At 40.1% G+C, this 18,641-nt stretch overlaps 1 protein-coding gene and 1 long non-coding RNA gene across 2 annotated transcripts in view; one reads left to right on the plus strand and one right to left on the minus strand.

Moving 5' to 3' along the window:
- The window catches only part of LOC140484884 (uncharacterized), a 34,813-nt gene extending 21,802 nt beyond the window's left edge, over positions 1-13,011 (plus strand). Inside the window, exons 3-4 of the long non-coding RNA XR_011962333.1 lie at positions 11,681-11,743; positions 12,476-13,011. This is a non-coding gene — a long non-coding RNA (uncharacterized lncRNA). The remainder of the gene's footprint in view (positions 1-11,680; positions 11,744-12,475) is intronic.
- LOC140484868 (solute carrier organic anion transporter family member 4C1-like) overlaps positions 5,170-18,641 on the minus strand; it is a 168,221-nt gene continuing 154,749 nt past the window's right edge. Inside the window, exons 10-13 of the mRNA XM_072583602.1 lie at positions 16,356-16,522; positions 11,677-11,741; positions 8,697-8,834; positions 5,170-7,524 (exon numbers count right to left, since the gene is read on the minus strand). Coding sequence (XP_072439703.1) covers positions 7,382-7,524; positions 8,697-8,834; positions 11,677-11,741; positions 16,356-16,522 — 513 coding nt within the window. The 3' untranslated portion in view covers positions 5,170-7,381. The remainder of the gene's footprint in view (positions 7,525-8,696; positions 8,835-11,676; positions 11,742-16,355; positions 16,523-18,641) is intronic.

Genomic DNA, 18,641 nt, shown 5'->3' on the forward strand with positions numbered 1-18,641 from the left:
TGTTCCTCTAGCTACTCAGTGAGTTCATCCAGTAAGTAACTAAACCCTTTGTATCAGAAAACACACATGTTCAATTTTGGTGCATGATGAGCTGGCAAATTTCAGCAAAGGGAGACATAGTGGAACTGTCACTATTCTTGGCACTTACTGGTACGCGAGTTGGCTTTTCTACTCCTGATTGCTTTTCACAGGTTCTCTTCTCTCAATTCTAGAACGTGTGTGCACAAAGTCAATATAGAATATTACTTCTAGGGCTAAGTACCCTGTTAACCTTTACCATCAAGGTTCTTGTGTAACTAGAAGTCAGTAAAGGGTGAATCTCTTCAGGAAAGGGAGCAAAAAACTATTGGTGAAGAATATCGGCATAACTGTACCCCAAAGTAAGGCATATTGCTAAACAGAGGAAAAGTTGGTACAACCTCTGATCATAAAAACTGAAAAATTCAACAATACATAGTTTCTGTATTTTTAGTGCTTAAATAATTCTCATTTTCTCATCTTAATAACTGGCTTGAAAATATTCCAACCAATCATTTCCAATGTTGGTTAAATATCCAGAGAGGAAAAAAAGTGCAGGGATTGTGGGGAAAAGTCAGGTGACTTGGACTCAGTCAGATGTAAGTACAGAGAGCCAGTACTACCATGGTGGGTCTAAAGACCTCCTTTTGTACTCCAACTATTCCATGATTGTATGATATATTTCAGGCAAAGGTATCTGAAACTTCTTACTAATATGATCAGCTGTGATTTCCCGAATAGACAGTTGCCTTAGCCAGACTTTTCTCAGTAAGTAAGCAGCACTGCTGCTGGGAACAGAAATGGAACCAGACCTGCACCAACGCCTGGCACCTGACCTGGAGGTGCCGGGTACAATTTACCTGTTGCACCATCAACCATTACCAGGACCACCATCAACCTGAAGAGGCAGCCTTCTCCGAGAGCTCCTGGTACAATCAGAAGGCCAGCAGCTCAGCACCATTTCTGCTAACAAACAAAGGCATCATGTTGCTTTCATATTGAGTCACCCTTGAAGACAAGTTTTTTGTCATGTACCATTCCCTGACTAGCAGACGGACCCTTGCCACTGTGAAAGGTCTACCGCTGATAAGCCCTCGATAGGTCATGAAGCAGCCACTTTGGCAACATACTGGGAGACGACCAGTGTTTATCTGGTGGACTTTCCACATGACAGCAGAGCCTCCAGTCAATGTTTTACTATGATTTTGCTGCCACTTACACCTCCCCAGCCACTTCAACTTACACCTCCAAAGGACAGCTAACATCTAGGCTATTGGATCCTCCTTTGTAGAAGCAGAAGGTGACTGCTGAAGATGGACACTTAGGCAGCTGCAAAGGGTGGTTCATCATTAACTCAGTTAATTGTTAAACATGGATATAATTCAGTTGCTTCATAAATTTGCACATTTTCTGAATTTGATGTTGAATGAACTACAAGGATAATAAGGCTGTACAGATCATAGGAAATAGGAGCAAGAGTAGGCCATTCAGCCCTTTGAATGTTCTCCATCATACAATGAGGTCACAGATAATCTAGTCCATGGCCTTAACTTCACTTTCTTCATAACGCTTGACTCCCTTGTCAATCAAAACTCGGTCTAATTCACAATTAAATAGGTTCAAAGGCCCAAATTCTATTTCTGCCTGGGGGAGAGAATCCTAAATACTAATGATCATCTGAGAGAAGAAACCTGTCTCATCTCTGTCTTAAGTCAAAAGCTCTATATTGTGAAACTGTGCCTTCAGCTCTGGCTTGCTCCATAAGCGGAAACATACTCTGAAATCAGCTCTAATAAAAAGCTTAAAATGTTTTGTTTCAATAAAATCACCTTTCATTCTTCCAACCTCATTGAATATAAGTTCAACCTGTTAAACCTTTCTTCATAACAATGCCTTCATCTCGGAGTTCAGTCTCATGAAGCTTCTACGAACAGCCTCCAATGGAAGGATATTCCTCCTTAAATTAGGATATGAAATTGTATGGTAGGTATGGTCTCACTAATGTCTTGTGCAATTGTAGGAAGCTTTCTCAACTTTTATACTTCACCCCCTTGCTATAAAGGCCTTTCTAATTGCTCACTGCATACTACATACTTCATGATTGATGAGTGAATAACACCCAAATCCTCCTCTACAACAATATTCTTTTGTCTCACTCAATGTGTGTAATATCCTGCTTTTCCAACTTCCCCACTAAAGTAAATAACTTCACATTTTCCTAAACTATACACCATGTTCCAAGCTTTTCTCTAATTACTTAACTTACTTATACCCCTTTGAGGACTCTCTATATATATATGCTCCCAACTTGTTTCCACCTATGTTTGCATCATCAGGCTATTTGACTGTAGTATACCTTGTCCTTTCATCTACCTCATTAATGTCCTCTCATGAACTTGGGGTTATAATATTATATACCTTATTGATAAAGCTAATCGTCTTTACAAAGGTCACAAGGAAGCCTGCTGAAGTTACATATATTCTCAGATTTAAAAACAGAAAATCAGAAGACCACAAAATGCCATGATTATCCATTAAGCCCACATTGGGGAGAGGGGTGTGGGTCAAACATTTCTGTAATATTGAACAAGAGATTGGAGGGATCCCACAAGGAATTCCCAGTACCAATCTCCTCCTCTCTTGCACCATCACCCCTTTGCCATTCAGCATCTCACCTTCTGTCCTGTTTTCCTTGACCTTTACCTCTTGTCCATTTCCCTCCATCTCATCTTTCCTTGCCCACATGCTTGGGAGGTAATGATTCATCAAAATTAATCTGGAGAGCTACACCTGTATACACTACATTAACTGGGCATGATGTGCCTCAGGAGAGTCAGGACTGATGAAATAGCATCCTTAATGGTTGAGTCCAGAACAGACTTCAGTGGAAACAGAGATTCAGTACATGTTGGAAAACCACCACTTGACTGAACCTAGTCATTGAGCAGCTGATAGGATTACAAGTATTGTTTTGAATAGTGTTCCCATCCATGTGCATTTAATGATTTGAATTTGTGACGACGGCTGCACATAACTTCAAGCAGACATTTGTGCAATGGTCATGTATGAACTTTGACACCAAAGTGGACAGGTTAATACCTTAAAATGTGTTGCTGGAAAAGCACAGCAGGTCAGGCAGCATTAAAGAAGAAAGAGAATTGACGTTTTGGGCATAAGCCCTTCTTCAGGAATGAGGAGGGTGTGCCAAGCAGGCTAAGATAAAAGGTTAATACTTTAAGTTTGATTCTGGCATCAATATGAATTTATGCACAAACATTTCCAGCAATAGTTGGATATCACATTTCTGGTAGACCAGAAATTGTTGGTGCTCAAAGAGTTTCTCAAAGATACACTGGTGGCTAATGCTCTGTATGATGCATGTATTAAAATGCATCACAGTCAAGTTATTTGTTGGAATTTTCTGAATGTACATGACAAATCATTCAAAAATACATTACTGCATTGAAGTTCCAATCTATATTAAGTACCTGAATCCTGGAGCAAGACCTTAAAGGTGCCGTTATGCTTGATTAATATTGATTTTGTTCAGTGACGAGTTATTAATTTTTGTGAATTCCACTTCAACTTACAAATAATCTTCATTTTACCAGTATCATTTACTTCTTTCGCTATTATGAAAGGCTTATCTAAACTGGTCATTAAAATTATTTTTTTATAAAACTTTATGGACAAAAAATACTTTGTTTTATTTGCTCTTTGGATGTGAATATTGTTGGCATATTCAACCTTTTCTGTTCAGCCCCGGTTGCTATTGAGAATGTGATGGTGAACCTTGAATCCCTGCAGTCCATCGAGTGTAGGTACACCCACAATATTTTTACCAAGAAAGTTCCAGCTTTTGACCTAGCAACAGTGCAAGACTAGTAATATAGGTCCAAGTCAGGATGGTGTGTGACTAGAAGGGGAACTTGCAAGCGAGGTATTCTCATGTAGTTGCTGTGATTATCCTTCCAGATGGTAGAGCTTGCAGATTTGGAAGGTGCTATTAACGAACTTCAAATGTTGTAGTGCAACTTGTAAATGGCTTAGCACTGGTAATAGAAAAGATTGAATGTTTCAGTGGGTAGATAGTGTATGATCCTGTGGAATACTTTGTCCCACATACTGTTGACCTTCTGAAAGTTGTTGGACCTGCATTCATCCAGGTAAGTGGAGCATTCCATCATACTCCTGACTTCTGCCTTTAGATGGAAGACAGAATCTTTTGAGACAGGAAAGGAGTTCCTTTCTGTAGAATTTACAGCCTTTGGTCTGCTTTTGTACCCACAGTATTTATTTGACTGGTCAAGTTAGGTTTTAATGAATGGCAATGTTCAGGATGTTTGTAACCTTCAGGATGTTAGTTACTAGGAGAAAGCGAGGACTGCAGGAGCTGGAGACTCAATGTCAAAAAATGTGGTGCTGGAAAAGCACAGTAGGTCAGACAGCATCCGAAGAGCAAAAGAGTTGACATTTCTGGCATAAGCCCTTCATCAGGAATGTGGAAGAGGAAGGGGGCTGAGAGATAAGTAGGCTAGGTGAGGGTGGGGCTGGGGGAAGTTAGATGGGGGGGGTACATGTGATAGGTCGGTGGGAGGGTGGAGTGGATAGGTGGGAAGAAAGATGGACAGGTAGGACATGTCAAGAAGGCGGTGCCAAGTTGGAGGGTTGGATTTGGGATGAGATGGGGGGAGGGGAGATTTGGAAACTAGTGAAGTCGATGTTGATGCCATGTGCTTGAAGGGTCCCAAGACAGAAGATGAAGGCGTTCTTCCTCCACTAGTAGGGCGGCTTTGATTTGGCAGTGGAGGAGGCCCAGGACTTTTATGTCCTTGGGGAGTGGGAGTGGGAGTTAAATTGGACGGTCACAGGGCAGTGGGGTTGTTTTGTGCGTGTATCCCAGAGATTGTCCCTGAAACGGCTTCCCCGCAGCCCTACCCCCCCCCCCAAAAAAAAAACGACTTATATCTGAGCACTCTTCCCCCTGAGTTTTTCTGATGAAGGGCTTATGCCCAAAATGTCTCTGTACTACTCTTTGGATGCTGCGTGATCTGCTGTGCTTTTCCAGCACCACACTTTTCGACTCAGGATGTTAGTAACCTCAATAATCCAAAATGCTAGTATTTTGATAAATTTTCTTTATTGCTCAAAATGACAAAATTACAAATTTGAAAACTTTTTTGGAAAATTTTCAAGAAAATCACACAATTGAAAACATTTCAAAAGTTTTTTCATTGACACTTTACCAGAATAATTATATTTACAGTTATATACATGCTTTTTACTGATTCAAGATACACGAAGTGGAAACAGAAATAACCAAAGTCCAAACAGGGACAAATAGTGACTTTTCAAATATTTTGCTTGGAACACTTGGGCATTAGTGTGTTTGGAATGGTGCTTGGACATTGCCTTGTTTTTTTATTAGTTAGTCTAAACAGACAATACGTTGAAGAGGTTTAATATGGAATCGAGAAAAGAAAGTCATGACACTACATTCAGATAATCAAATAGTTGCCTTTTTGATGGTTGCATAGTTTTGTATCAATATTTGCACGAGAAAATGGTTGTAATGATCATTATGGCCTGGCACAGGGACACTTTCTATTAAGAGCTATTGGGGTGAGATTAGACACTGTTCATTTTCCATAGGTTAAAACAAATTGTTCTTCTCATTGAAGAGAAATTGCTAATGGTGAATCAGCCTTATGTTTAATAATATTTTAGGCTCCTTTAATTTTGGTCTTCCAATTTCTGTGCTAACTATAACTAAGATGATCAGAAGCTGATTTACACCCAGGTCTTCCACTAACACCAGTCTTCAGTGGCTTCCAAAAACTAAAACAAAGAATTGCTGGAGAAACTCAGCAGGTCTGAAAACATCTGTGGAGAGCACATATACAACCATTTCCTATCTGATGTCAATTCTGAAGAAGAGTTACTGGACCTGAAATGTTAACTCTGTTTTCTCTCCACAGATGCTGCCAGCTGTGCTGGATTTCTCCAGCAATTTCTGTTTCTGTTTCAGATTTCCAGCATCCAGTTCTTTGTTTTTAGTCTTCTGTGGCTATTTAGTAACATCAGAGAGAAAACAAGAGACAGCTTTCCTCAAATTTTGCCTCCTTTCCAGGTTGAAATTGCTTGATAAATGTTCGTTATTTGTCCACAAGTGAATAATCTGGGACTAGAAGTTCAAACCATGGGCAAATTAAACTTGCAGACCAGCCCAACATTCCTGTAGTGCTCATTTGGATTCCAAGATTTTCCCTTTTACTTCTGTTACTTTTGTTATTTTTAATTCCATCTTTTTGGGTTCAATTCAGCTTATACCAGCATACAGCCTCAGAAGCATTGCTGGTTTGCTAATACCATAACCAATCATTCTTAAAGCAGCAGTAACTCTTAAACAAGCACCGTGCAAGTTGATAAGGATAGGATTTGGGTTAAAAGGGTTTTTTCCCTCTTCTTCAACTCAGGGAATTTAATGAGAAGTATCACATCTCTATTATGACCCAGTTAAACAGCTTGACATTCTAAATTGGGACTCCTTCGTTCTGTTTGGCCACTAAAAGAAAAATATTAACAAGATAGCTATGTGGAAGGCTAGGACAAGACGACATAAGGGTATAAAACAACATGGACCTAGAAACGGTTATTCAGTGGCACTCGACCTGAGTTAGAAAAGTATTTCGGCTACAGGATTGAATTAATTAATGTAGTTTCAAAGTGGGCTGCAAGAAACAATAATGAAAAATAGAAGTTAAATCTGAAGCAGAAATACATGGGCACTTATAGTTATTATATATGTAGTTTCTATATTTAGTTCTATTCTATTCATTTGTTAAAGGCTTCCTAAAGTATTTCATTGGCAATTTATTTAGCAATAACATTTAGTTAATTACTATTTTTGGAGGATGCCAAAATAAAAGCTAGATATCACTTTCTTCACTTGTGAAACATCAAGAACACTACATTGTAGACAGTCATTGGGCACCTCCAATATCTACTAAAGCAGTTTGCGTATTTCTCATGCTTTCATATAGTGGTAATGGGCATTTTAAAATCAATTTCCACCAGTTGTTGTGTTTACCAAAAAATCATAATGAGGAAAAGGTTTAGAAAAAGGAGATGGTTTCTGATCAGACCTGAACAGTAGAGCAAATTTACATCAAAATCAATCTAATTACTTTAAATGATAGACATACATTTTAAAGTAGAAGCCATCCAAGACAGAAATTTCCAATCATTGTCATACTTAGGAAAGAAATGCATAAAATTTTTTGTGTGTGTGTTTTACAGTATGTTATGCATTCATTATTGCACTGCTTTAAAGATTGGTAAACACATTATTTCTAAACCACAATTAAAACTTGGTCTTAGCCCAGGATTTCCACCGTTGAACTGGCTGATCAGTTGTTTGTTCTGCAACTTCACTAATCTGTGGTGGTTTATACAGCAAAGAAGCTGCAACAAGTGCAATAATCGAGATCATTTTGGCACTTGTGCCTAGAAACAGAACATGCAGATTTAAATTATATTGACATAGAATCTTCCAGTACAAAAAAAGGCTATTGTGCCAGTTCTATAAAGCATTTGTTCTATTAGAAGTGTAAATTTTCTTTTAGGTATGTATGAAACATCATTTTGAAGTTGACCAGGGAATCTGTTTCAACCAACCTCTCAGGCAGTATATTCCAGATTGCTAAAAATGTTATCTCCCACACTCTTGCCAATTATCTTAAATCAGCCTTCTCTAGCCATCGTGCAAGAGGAAATATTTTCTCGACCCAACCCCTTCAAAATTTTGCAGATTCTGCAGTGTTAGCTATGGCTTAGTTGGTGGCACATTTGACTCTCAGTTAGAAGGCTGTAGATACAAGTCTTACCCCAGAGGCTGAAACACAAAATATTAGGTCGACATTCAAGTGCAGCACACAAGGAAGTGTCATATTGTAGAAGGTACCGTGTTTCAAATGTGAATTAAAACTGAGGCCACTTCTACAGTTTCAGATGGACGTAAATGACCCTATGGCACTACATCACAGATGAGTGGGGAAACCACCCCTGTGCCCTCAACAATATTTAACTCCCAACCAACATCACAAAAATCAATTACAACTTGTCTGCCAGTATTTCTGACGAGCTAAATTAATCAAACCTAACTTGTACAATGATTATACAGACATTGAAATGTAACAAAATAGCGGGGACATAATCATTTTCATCTCGGACAAGAAGAGAAAATAATTAGAGGCATACTTAGTAAATAAGGGTTAATTTCATCTGAAACATATTCCACTGTATGCAAGATTGTGTCTTTTATACCAATGCAAATGATATTTTGTCATTCAGATGCACCATATAAAAGCTGTGGGTATGAATGTTAACTTGTGTGCTGCTCGTATACTTATTTTGCAGTAAATAAAACATTATATGATTGACCATAGACTGCTGTGAGCAGGAACATTTCATCATTTAATACAACTGAAATTATCATACCACTAAATTCACTGTAACAAATCTAGCTGCTCTAGTAGCTGAATTATATTGGAAGCCTCCTCATATTATGCTAGCACTTTAATTCAATGAGACATTAAGGAATGTGTTTGCTTATTCAAGTTTTGAATTGATTTGCATATGTTCATATTCTCCTCAATGAAACAGAATGGAAAGCTTACCAATGGCTGTAATCAAACTGGCCATTTTTGGGTTATCATATGTCCAGCATGCACCTTTAACACCACACGCATCCATATTCCACAGGACGCAAGATAGATCAATCACTGTACCAAATAAAATTGGTCCTGGAATGGTGCCTATAAGTCAGTAAATGAAAAGTTAAAAGTCCAACATTAGGAATTTTGGTTTTAGTGAAATAAATGAAAGTAAACAAGAACAACCTGTTTAGCTTATTAAAGGAACGAAGGTGAGAGGGTGGGTGAGAGGAGCTGAGGCCATTAAAGATCAGCCATGATTTATTGAATGGCGGAGCGGACTCGAAGGGCCAGATGGCCTACTCCTGCTCCTGGTTCTTAATTTCTTATTAAAGCTAGTAACATTTGCTCTTATTTCTATACAAGTTGTCCAAAATAAGGCTCTTGTGGTACAGTGGTAATGTCCCTACCTCTTGGCCAGGATGCCCGGATTCAAGTTTCACTTGCTCCAGAGTTGTGTCATTGCATTTTGGAATAGATTGATTAGAAAACATCGATAGATTTTCTGAACAACTCAGCCCAACTTTGTCCGTATCAGATGCCCACAAATGTGGACATCTGGCCGTTTTCTAACCCAGACACTGAAGTCTTTTGCAGCAACTTTACAACTATCCTGGCTAATATACTAAGTGTATCCCTGTCCATATATCAAGCCTTGGATCTCTGTAATCAAAATAGAAGAACTGCTGACTATCTTAACTCACTATGCTATTGGGTAGTTATCTATCAGCGCTATGTCCGAGCTAGCAGCAATGTAATTACTTTGCACGTCTTATTCTTTAGTTATAGGAATATTACTGAACAGTTAATTCTATTTTCTGCTGAAATTGACATTTTTATTCTAATACACTATACTGTATATACCCTCTATCATGGGTTTGTGTTTAAGAAAGGGTTATTAGTGGTTTTTGCCAGAAACAACTATTCAGTAACAATGTACATTTTTCATATTTAATTTAAAATTATCTTTAAGCTTTAATTTGGTAGTAAAAATAAATCATCCAATACTTGCTTCCCCTCCAAAATGAATGTTCAGTTACACGCTAAAAGAAAAGGAAGTGGACTTGCTTTAGATTTATTGATAAAGTATATTAGAAGTCAAAAAAGTAAAAGAATGAGACAGAAATGAAAGAAAATAGGAAACAGAAAATGGGGGAAGGCAAATAAATTAATGCTTTAACTTTTAATATTTTAAAAATGTATCTTAACAGAATATGATTAATATTATCTAAATTATGATTAATATAATCTCAACTTCTAAAAATTTTCATTGTTACACTGTTGGTGTCAGTTTCGATTACACAGTGTATAATTGGAAACTTCTTTAATAAGTGGTAATCAGAGCCTGGATTTCTTCCATACCTAGTGGATGTCGAAGAACTGAAAAGGATGTTTTTGTTTTAAAATGGACTCTGATCAATGAGCTGTAATACTTCTTCAAATGTTTTGTCTGCTCACTCACTCTTCCTTCCCACTCTATTCTTCCATATTTTTGTTGTTGACTTCAATCACTGAGCACTCCCATAATCAGTCCTTCACTTTTTTGTCAGAACAATGAATCTCAGATTTAGAATGACTTATCTCCAACTGTGTAACATTTTCCATTTCTGATGCCAGCTACTCTGATTGCCAAAATGTGATTGCTGGTACTGAACTCTGGCCAATTTTGTTAATATTCACTGTAAACTAAGTTAAGCCCGCCAAAGCATACTGTGAAGATTTCTTGGCCTAATTTTTCACAGAGTTCCAGAGACTCCAAGGACTTTTAAAAATGTTGAGCAAAACTCAGAGCAGCAAGTCCCACCCCCATATGACTTAGACATGAGGGAAGCCTGAACTCAGGCTGTACTACTGATACTCAGTATCAAGTTCAAGGTACTCAATATTCAGGTTCTCTCCTTAGTCTAGTCTCCAGTGTAGCCATCCGGAGGTCAGTGAATTTGTTTCCAGTTTCAAACCAGATCCTGAACTTTTATTTATTAATTAATTCATTGGGTATGGATGTCACTGGCTGGCTGGTAGTTATTGCCTATCCCTAATTGCCCTTGACAATATCACAAGTTGTAAGAAGGGAGTCAATTCTTGCTCCAAGGTAACAGTTCCTATTACTAAGCCATGTAACAGACAACCTGAAATGACGCTTTTTATCCTCTCTTTCTCTCTGGGCTCCATCTCCACTTATCCACTCATTCCTTTTTCACTTCTCCTTCTCCATCAGAAGAAGTACCAATTCTCCTGGATAGTATCAGTTCTGAAGATGGGTCACTGGACTCAAAACATTAATTCTGTTTTCTCCCCGCAGGCCAGACCTCCTGGGTTTCTCTCGCAATTTCTGATTTTGAGCTTGAAACTGAGTCCCTGCTGCTTTATGATGGACTCCACTTGAACAACAGTCTCAGTCCAACAGAAATCCAGGGCACTTCTTAGGCATTGTATCATGTGCTTAGTTCCTCTTGAATGCCTAAATGCATTCATTTTGGGAACCTGTGTGATATTCCTTCATTTGCAAGTGGGATTTTCATTCAGTGTGATCTGATCCTGATGCTTGTCTTGATGAAAAGTTATTTTAATCTAAAACTCAATTGCATTCTGCATAAGCTGCCCGATCTGCTGAATGAATCAAGCATTTCTTGTTTTTATTTCAGATTTGCAGCAACTGCAGTATTATATTTTACATCTTATTTGGTTGGTCATTTAGAATACCAACAGTTTCATAGAACAATACAGCGCAGTACAGGCCCTTGTTGTTGCTCCAACCTGTGGAACTAATCTGATGCCCATCTAACCTACACTATTTCATTTTTCATCCATTTGTTTATCCAATGATCATTTAAATGCCCTTAAAGTTGGCAAGTCTACTACAGTTGCAGGCAGGGCATTCCACGCTCCTACTATTCTCTTAGTAAAGAAACTACCTCTGCCATCTGTAATTTTAGTTTCTTACCTAGGATCCTTACAAACAGCCATTGAATGCCCAATGAAAACGAGCGTTGGTTATCAGGAACAGACCTGTAAGTAAATTTTTTTAGAATTCTAGTTAAAATTATGAAACCTAAATAATAATATGAAAACAAAAAGAAAGATTTAGTAAGGAATATTTATTATCATTTCACATCGAATACTCCATGTTAAAGATCATTCTTCCCAGCTCAGGTAGAAGGTGAGCACCCTTTCACTGACTGATCGGAAGAATATGAAAGCATTGGTTAATTTGTTATCTTATCTTTTTATAACAGTATAGTGAAAGTTAAAAATTTACTGAGTGGTAAATTGCAATGCTGAAACTATGTCAGTGATCTGTGATGCACTCAGAGCAATGTTATGGATATGGAGTGGGAGCAGCTTTAAGAAATTCCAGCCATACATTCAGTATTTTGCACATCTAATGCACACTTTGGATTCCACTAGGGCTACTTAGCGCCTAACGTTATCAAAGCCTAGGGTTCAAACATGGGCAATTGAGCTGAGCTCAAGAGGTGAGGTGACTGGATAAGAAGGTACCACTGAAGACACCATCTGAAATTCACCTTCATACTATGAAGACCCTGAAAGCACCAATTGATGGAGTTCAGTGAAATGAATGCAGCAGCCCAATCAAATTGACCAGAACGGGTAGCATATGCGTTTTTCAGGTAGTCAGCCTAGTTGAGGAAACGTTAATTTAATTTGTGTAAGAGTTGTTTTCTTTAACTTGTGAGTGTCTTAAGTTTGAACCACAGTCCTTTGTTTGTTTCTTATTTTAGGAGGAATAAACCGGTCAAAGTGAATGCATCAGAAGGTAACACGATCATTAGGGAGGAGTGGTCTGTTCGGCTATGAAGTCATAAAGAAGCCATTTTCAGTGGAGTGCCCACCAAGGGATGGATGCTTGCATGCTGGTCTTGAGAGTATATCTGCAGTGATTAGCAAACCTCAGCAAAGCAATCCAATTAGACCACTTGTTATGTGCCCTTGTGTGCCCTGAAAGTCCAGGTAAGGAAGGAGGCTCAACATCACAATCTGATAGCTAAATTTGTCAACTTCAGCACGGATTCATTGTCAATGTAGCCTGGAAGGCTCCTCTCTTGGGTAGAGAAGATGGATGTCAGTTTTGACCAAAAAAAAAACAGAATTTTAAAATAAATGACTACTGGGAGATAACCAAAGCTCTATATAGATGACATAGAATTCTCTCCCCTTTGTAGTCTGACCTTCTTGCATGAAAGGTTAATTTTACCACAGCCCTTCTGATTACTTTATTACCTGCCTATTAGCAATAAATGATTTATGTTTTCCCAAACACATTTGCTCTTTGACAGTTCTTGGTCCCTTACCACACATAAAATACACTTATAAACTTATGGTCCTTAGGTTCAAAGTGTTTGAGTTCACATTTGTTCACACTGAACTCAATTTGAACTTGAGAACCACATTTTAGCAACAAGTCTGGTAAATAGGGTTGTGTAAATAGGGTTCATTAAATCAAGTTTCACATTTTTAAAGGAGAATAATGTTAACAGTTAGATGTCTATCTTTGACCTGTTAATTAGACAACACAAGTATTAGATCCAGTAGCAGGCAAACCTAAAGATCCAAATCCAGAGACATGCAGGTCGGGTGAATTGCCCATGCTCAATTGCCCATAGTGTTAGGTGCGTTAGTCAGGGGTAAATATATGGTAGGGGAATGGGTTTGTGTGGGTTACTCTTTGGAGGGTCAGTGTGGACTTGTTGGGCCGAAGGGCTTGTTTCCATACTGTATGGAGCCTAATCTAAAAATGTGTTGTCAGCCTGGTGAAGCTACAAAACAGGACCTACCTGTGTACCAAGCATCATAATCAGCAAGTGACAAACTGGACTAAGGGATTCTACAATCAACGCATCAGTTCACAACTCTACAGTCCTGTCACATCCAGTCATAAATGGTAGTACACAATTAAACAACTCATTGGAGGAGGCTCCACAAAGATTCCAATTCTCAGTGTGGGGGAGCCCTGCTCATCAATGCAAAAGACAAGGCTGAAGCCTTTGCAAGAATCTTCAATCAGAAGTGCTGAGTGTATGATTCATCTTGGCCTCCTCCAGAGGACCCCAGCATCACAGATGCTGGTGTTCAGCCAATTCGATTCACTCCATGTGAAATGAAGAAACATCTGGAGGCACTGGATACTGCAAAGGGTATGGGTCCTGATATCATTCAAGCAATAGAACTGAATAAGGGTGTTCCAGAACATGCTGTTTGTTCCAGTGAAGCTAAAATTTGGAAAATTGTCCAAAAGCTAGGACAAATCCAACCTCACGAATTATTTGCCCCATCAGTCTAATTTCAATCATCAGTAAAGTGATGGAAGGTGCTATCTAGTTGCACTTGCTTAGCAATAGCTGTTCACTGATGTTCAGTTCAGATACTGCCAGGGTCACTCTGCTGACCTCATTATAAGCCTTTGTTGAAACATGGCCAGAACAGCTGAATTCAAGAGGTGAAATGAGAGTGACTGCCTAGACATCAGAGCAAAGCTAGATTCAATGGGAATCAGGGGATAAAACTCTCTGACAGTTGGAGTCATGCGTGGGACAAAGGAAGACGATTGTGGTTGTTAAAGGTCAGTCACCTCCAGGACATCTCTGCAGGAGTTCCTCAGGGTAATAATCTTGGCCCGATGACCTCCAGTTGCCCCATCAAAAGGTTAGAATTGAGAATGTTTGCTGATGATTGCACAATGGTCAGCACCATTCATGACTCCTCATACGCTAAAATAGTCCATGTCAAAATGCAGCAAGACCTGAACAATATTCAGGTTGAGCTGACAAGTAGCAAGTAACATTTGTGCTACAAAAATCCCAGGCAATGACCATCTCCAATAAAAGAGAATTTTGCCAACTCCTCTTGGCATTCAATAGCCATTACAATTACTGAATCCCTCACTATAACATCCAGAAGGTGGGTTACCACTGAGCATAATCTGAACTGGACTAGCCATATAAGTACTGAAGCTACAAGAGCAGGTCAGAGGCTAGAAATACTACAATGAGTAACTCACATCCTGATCCCCAAAGAGCTATCTACCAGCGACAAGACACAAGTCAGGATCAAGATAGCATCCACCCCACTAGCATGGCTGAGTACAGCTCCAACAACAATCAAGAAGTTTGATGCCATCCAAGACAAAGCAGCCCACTTGATTGGCACCACATTCACAAACATCCACTCCATCCACCACTGATGTTCAGAAACAGCATGGTACTATCTACACGATGCACTACAAAAATTCACCAAGGCTCCTTAAACAGTATTTTTCAAACCCAGGACCACAAAATCTAGAAGTTGAAGGGCAGCAGATTCACGACAACAACATCACATGTAAATTCCCCTCCAAGCCACTCACCAGCCTGACTTGGAAGAACATTGCCATTACGTCAGTGTGGCTGGGTCAAAATCCTGGAACTCTATCCTTAATAGCATTGTGGGCATACACCAAACAGACTGCAGCTGTTCAAGAAGGCTCATCGCCAGTGATAGGGATGGACAATAATTGCTGGTCCATATTTCTGTCAATAGTCCCAGATCATTTAGAAATTGAATTGGTTGATGAGGAATGGAGACTCTTGAGCTACCCAACACTTATACTCTCATCTTATACAGTTACTGTCTCAGAACATTTCATTGATGAACCATTCTGAGATCCAACAAGCCAATTTGCCCAGAGCGAAACCAGAAGGAACAGAAAAGTCAGACTCTGAGCAGATCTCAGAGTAAAGTCACTGCTGCTCTCTCAGAAAGCAAAATAAAAAGCTACGAAGCTCAGAATGCATGTGCCATTTAGATAAGTGATTACTGCCAATGCTAACAAATTGAAATCTTACTTTCACCCCAAGCGCAGTGGTGCTTAGCTGTTTGTTCACAATAATATCTGGGAGTTGCTGAAAGACTATTTTCATGTGAAAGGCAAATCTGCCTCTATTCAGTGCAGGGATTGGGGTGGGGATGTGGCAGGGCAGAAACTAACAACAGAACTACACGTGATCCCCAGGGATGGATCGACCATGCCATCAGGCATTTTAGTTGTAGATAAGTAGCTCAGTAAGAGGAGGTCTGGTTGGCACAATGTTGGAGCATTTCAATGGTCTCCTGCAAACTACAGATGTTATCACTGAATTGTACAAAACTGTAGGGTCCCTCTCACTGTAATCAACTCGGAGACAAAAGTGATTGTCGGTGGAGAGCTTCCTTGTTTGTTTTCAATCACAGGACATGCAAGTAGGATGACATCAAGCAGAACACCAACCATTTCACAGTCTGGGCAAGTGTGGAGGGTACAGACTGAGAAATTTGGAGATGTGTAAGTAATTAGTAAGTAAGTAATTAGTGAGGACACACTGAATGTAAATTTCAAATGTCATACATTAAAAGGCTTCATATTTTGGGCAAATATGTTCATGCAAAGTATCAAATAATAAACTATGTTCTTTTATGCACTACTGTATGTACATTTCAGATTAGGATAATCAAAAGGATAGAGGTAAAATATCTAAATTATTTATTCCTCAAAAACACCTTATCACATCGTATGTCTCGAAGCTTGGCAAAAATAATTAGGTATGTCAAAATAGCTGTTGTTTTTTGAATATTGCATATACAGCATACCTGAGAACAGATGTTGTAATTGGTGTGCTGGTCATGAACGTGAAAAAGATAGCAAGCAGAAACAACCCCATAAACATAGGCAGCTTGCCACACGAAGAGCCACATTTTCCTTCTTGTGCAGCAAATGTATTTTCAACTTGTTGGATACATGAACAGTTCTGATAAATCTGTAATACAAAAGGGGAACATGATTAAAGTGCCTGGAATTTTCATCAGAACTGTTCCCTAGTGGCTGCTCTGATTCTGATGGAGGTGTTGAGCAAAAATCTTTTGCAACAAAACTCCCAATTAAGTCACATAGATAGAAGATCAATTTGAACACTGTTGGCACTTTCTGGTTCATATCTCCATATCACAATATTTTGTTGCATGTCTGATAGTTATATTTTCATATTGTTACTAAATACATTTCAGAAAGTGAGCCAATTATATGACTAGGGATAAGACAACCTCATATATAAGTGGCAAGTTCCAAAATGTATTTCTGGTTTGGAATGAATTCTCAAGTTTGTCATATGGCGTACCAATCTTCACACCTTCAAAACATGTTGTTATTTTCGAAGTGAGGAAGAGAGATCCAACAACCTTCTCACTTTCGGTTAACCTCAGCACGAAGGACATATGTATACTATGTGCACTGTATTGGTTCAAGCAGGTGGCTCATTTTGTTTTCACAAGGGTAACTGGGATGGGCAACAAATGCTGGCCCTTCACTTCAAAAGCACCCACATTTCATGAAAGCATGAAAAGAACTGCTCATTAAGTCCCTTGAAGAGCTTGTTTTTGGGCTGCGAACATATGGAAGATGACTTTCATGTCACTGATTGGGAAAAATAAACAGCTAAAGCCATGCAGGGAGCTATTAGGTGATGTTTCTGTTGAACTGAAAAATGTGTTGCATGAAAAGTGCAGCAGGTCAGGCAGCATCCAAGGAGCGGGAGAATCGACGTTTCGGGCATAAGCCCTTCTTCAGGAATGAGGAGGGTGTGCCAAGCAGGCTAAGATAAAAGGTAGGGAGGAGGGACTTGGAGGAGGGGCGTTGGGAATACGATAGGTGGAAGGAGGTTAAGGTGAGGGTGATAGGCCGGAGAAGGGGTGGGGGCGGAGAGGTCGGGAAGAAGATTGCAGGTCAAGAAGGCGGTGCTGAGTCCGAGGTTGGGACTGAGATAAGGTGGGGGGAGGGGAAATGAGGAAGCTGGAGAAATCTGCATTCATCCCTTGTGGTTGGAGGGTTCCTAGGTGGAAGATGAGGCTCTCTTCCTCCAGGCGTCGTGTTGCCATGGTCTGGCGATGGAGGAGGCAAAGGACCTGCATGTCCTTGACGGAGTGGGAGGGGGAGTTAAAGTGTTCAGCCACAGGGCGGTTGGGTTGGTTGGTCCGGGTGTCCAAGAGGTGTTCTCTGAAACGTTCCGCAAGTAGGCGGCCTGTCTCCCCAATATAGAGGAGGCCACATCGGGTGCAGCGGATGCAATAGATGATGTGTGTGGAGGTGCAGGTGAGTTTGTGACGGATATGGAAGTGTCCCTTGGGGCCTTGGAGGGAAGTGAGGGGGTGGTGTGGGCGCAAGTTTTGCATTTCTTGCGGTTGCAGGGGAAGGTGCCGGGAGTGGAGGTTGGGTTGGTGGGGGGTGTGGACCTGACGAGGGAGTCACAGAGGGAATGGTCTTTCCAGAACGCTGATAGGGCATGGGAGGGAAATATATCCTTGGTGGTGGGGTCTGTTTGGAGGTGGCAGCAATGATGAATGATGATACGAGGAGAAATTGCGGTCTTTGAAGGAGGCCATCTGGGTTGTTCGGTATTGGAATTGGTCCTCCTGGGAGCAGATGCAGCGGAAGCGAAGAATTAGGATTACAGGGGGCAGGGTGGGAGGAGGTGTAATCTAGGTAGCTGTGGGAATCGGTCAGTTTATAGTGAATGACCGTGTTGAGTCGGTCACCCGAGATAGAAATGGAGAGGTCTAGGAAGGGGAGGGAGGAGTCTGAGACGGTCCAGGTAAATTTGAGGTTGGGATGAAAGGTGTTAGTAAATTGGATGAACTGTTCAACCTCTTCATGGGAGCACGAGGTAGTGCCGATACATCATTGATGTAGTGGAGGAAACGGTGGGGTTGGTGCCAGTGTAGCTGCGGAAGATGGACTCTTCACCGGATATGTGGAACAGTCCATCTTCCGCAGCTACACTGGCACCACCCCCCACCTTTTCCTCCGCTACATCGATGACTGTATCGGCGCTACCCCGTGCTCCCACAAAGAGGTTGAACAGTTCATCCACTTTACTAACACCT

Source organism: Chiloscyllium punctatum, chromosome 2 (assembly GCF_047496795.1).
Source record: "Chiloscyllium punctatum isolate Juve2018m chromosome 2, sChiPun1.3, whole genome shotgun sequence".
Lineage (NCBI taxonomy): Eukaryota > Metazoa > Chordata > Chondrichthyes > Orectolobiformes > Hemiscylliidae > Chiloscyllium > Chiloscyllium punctatum.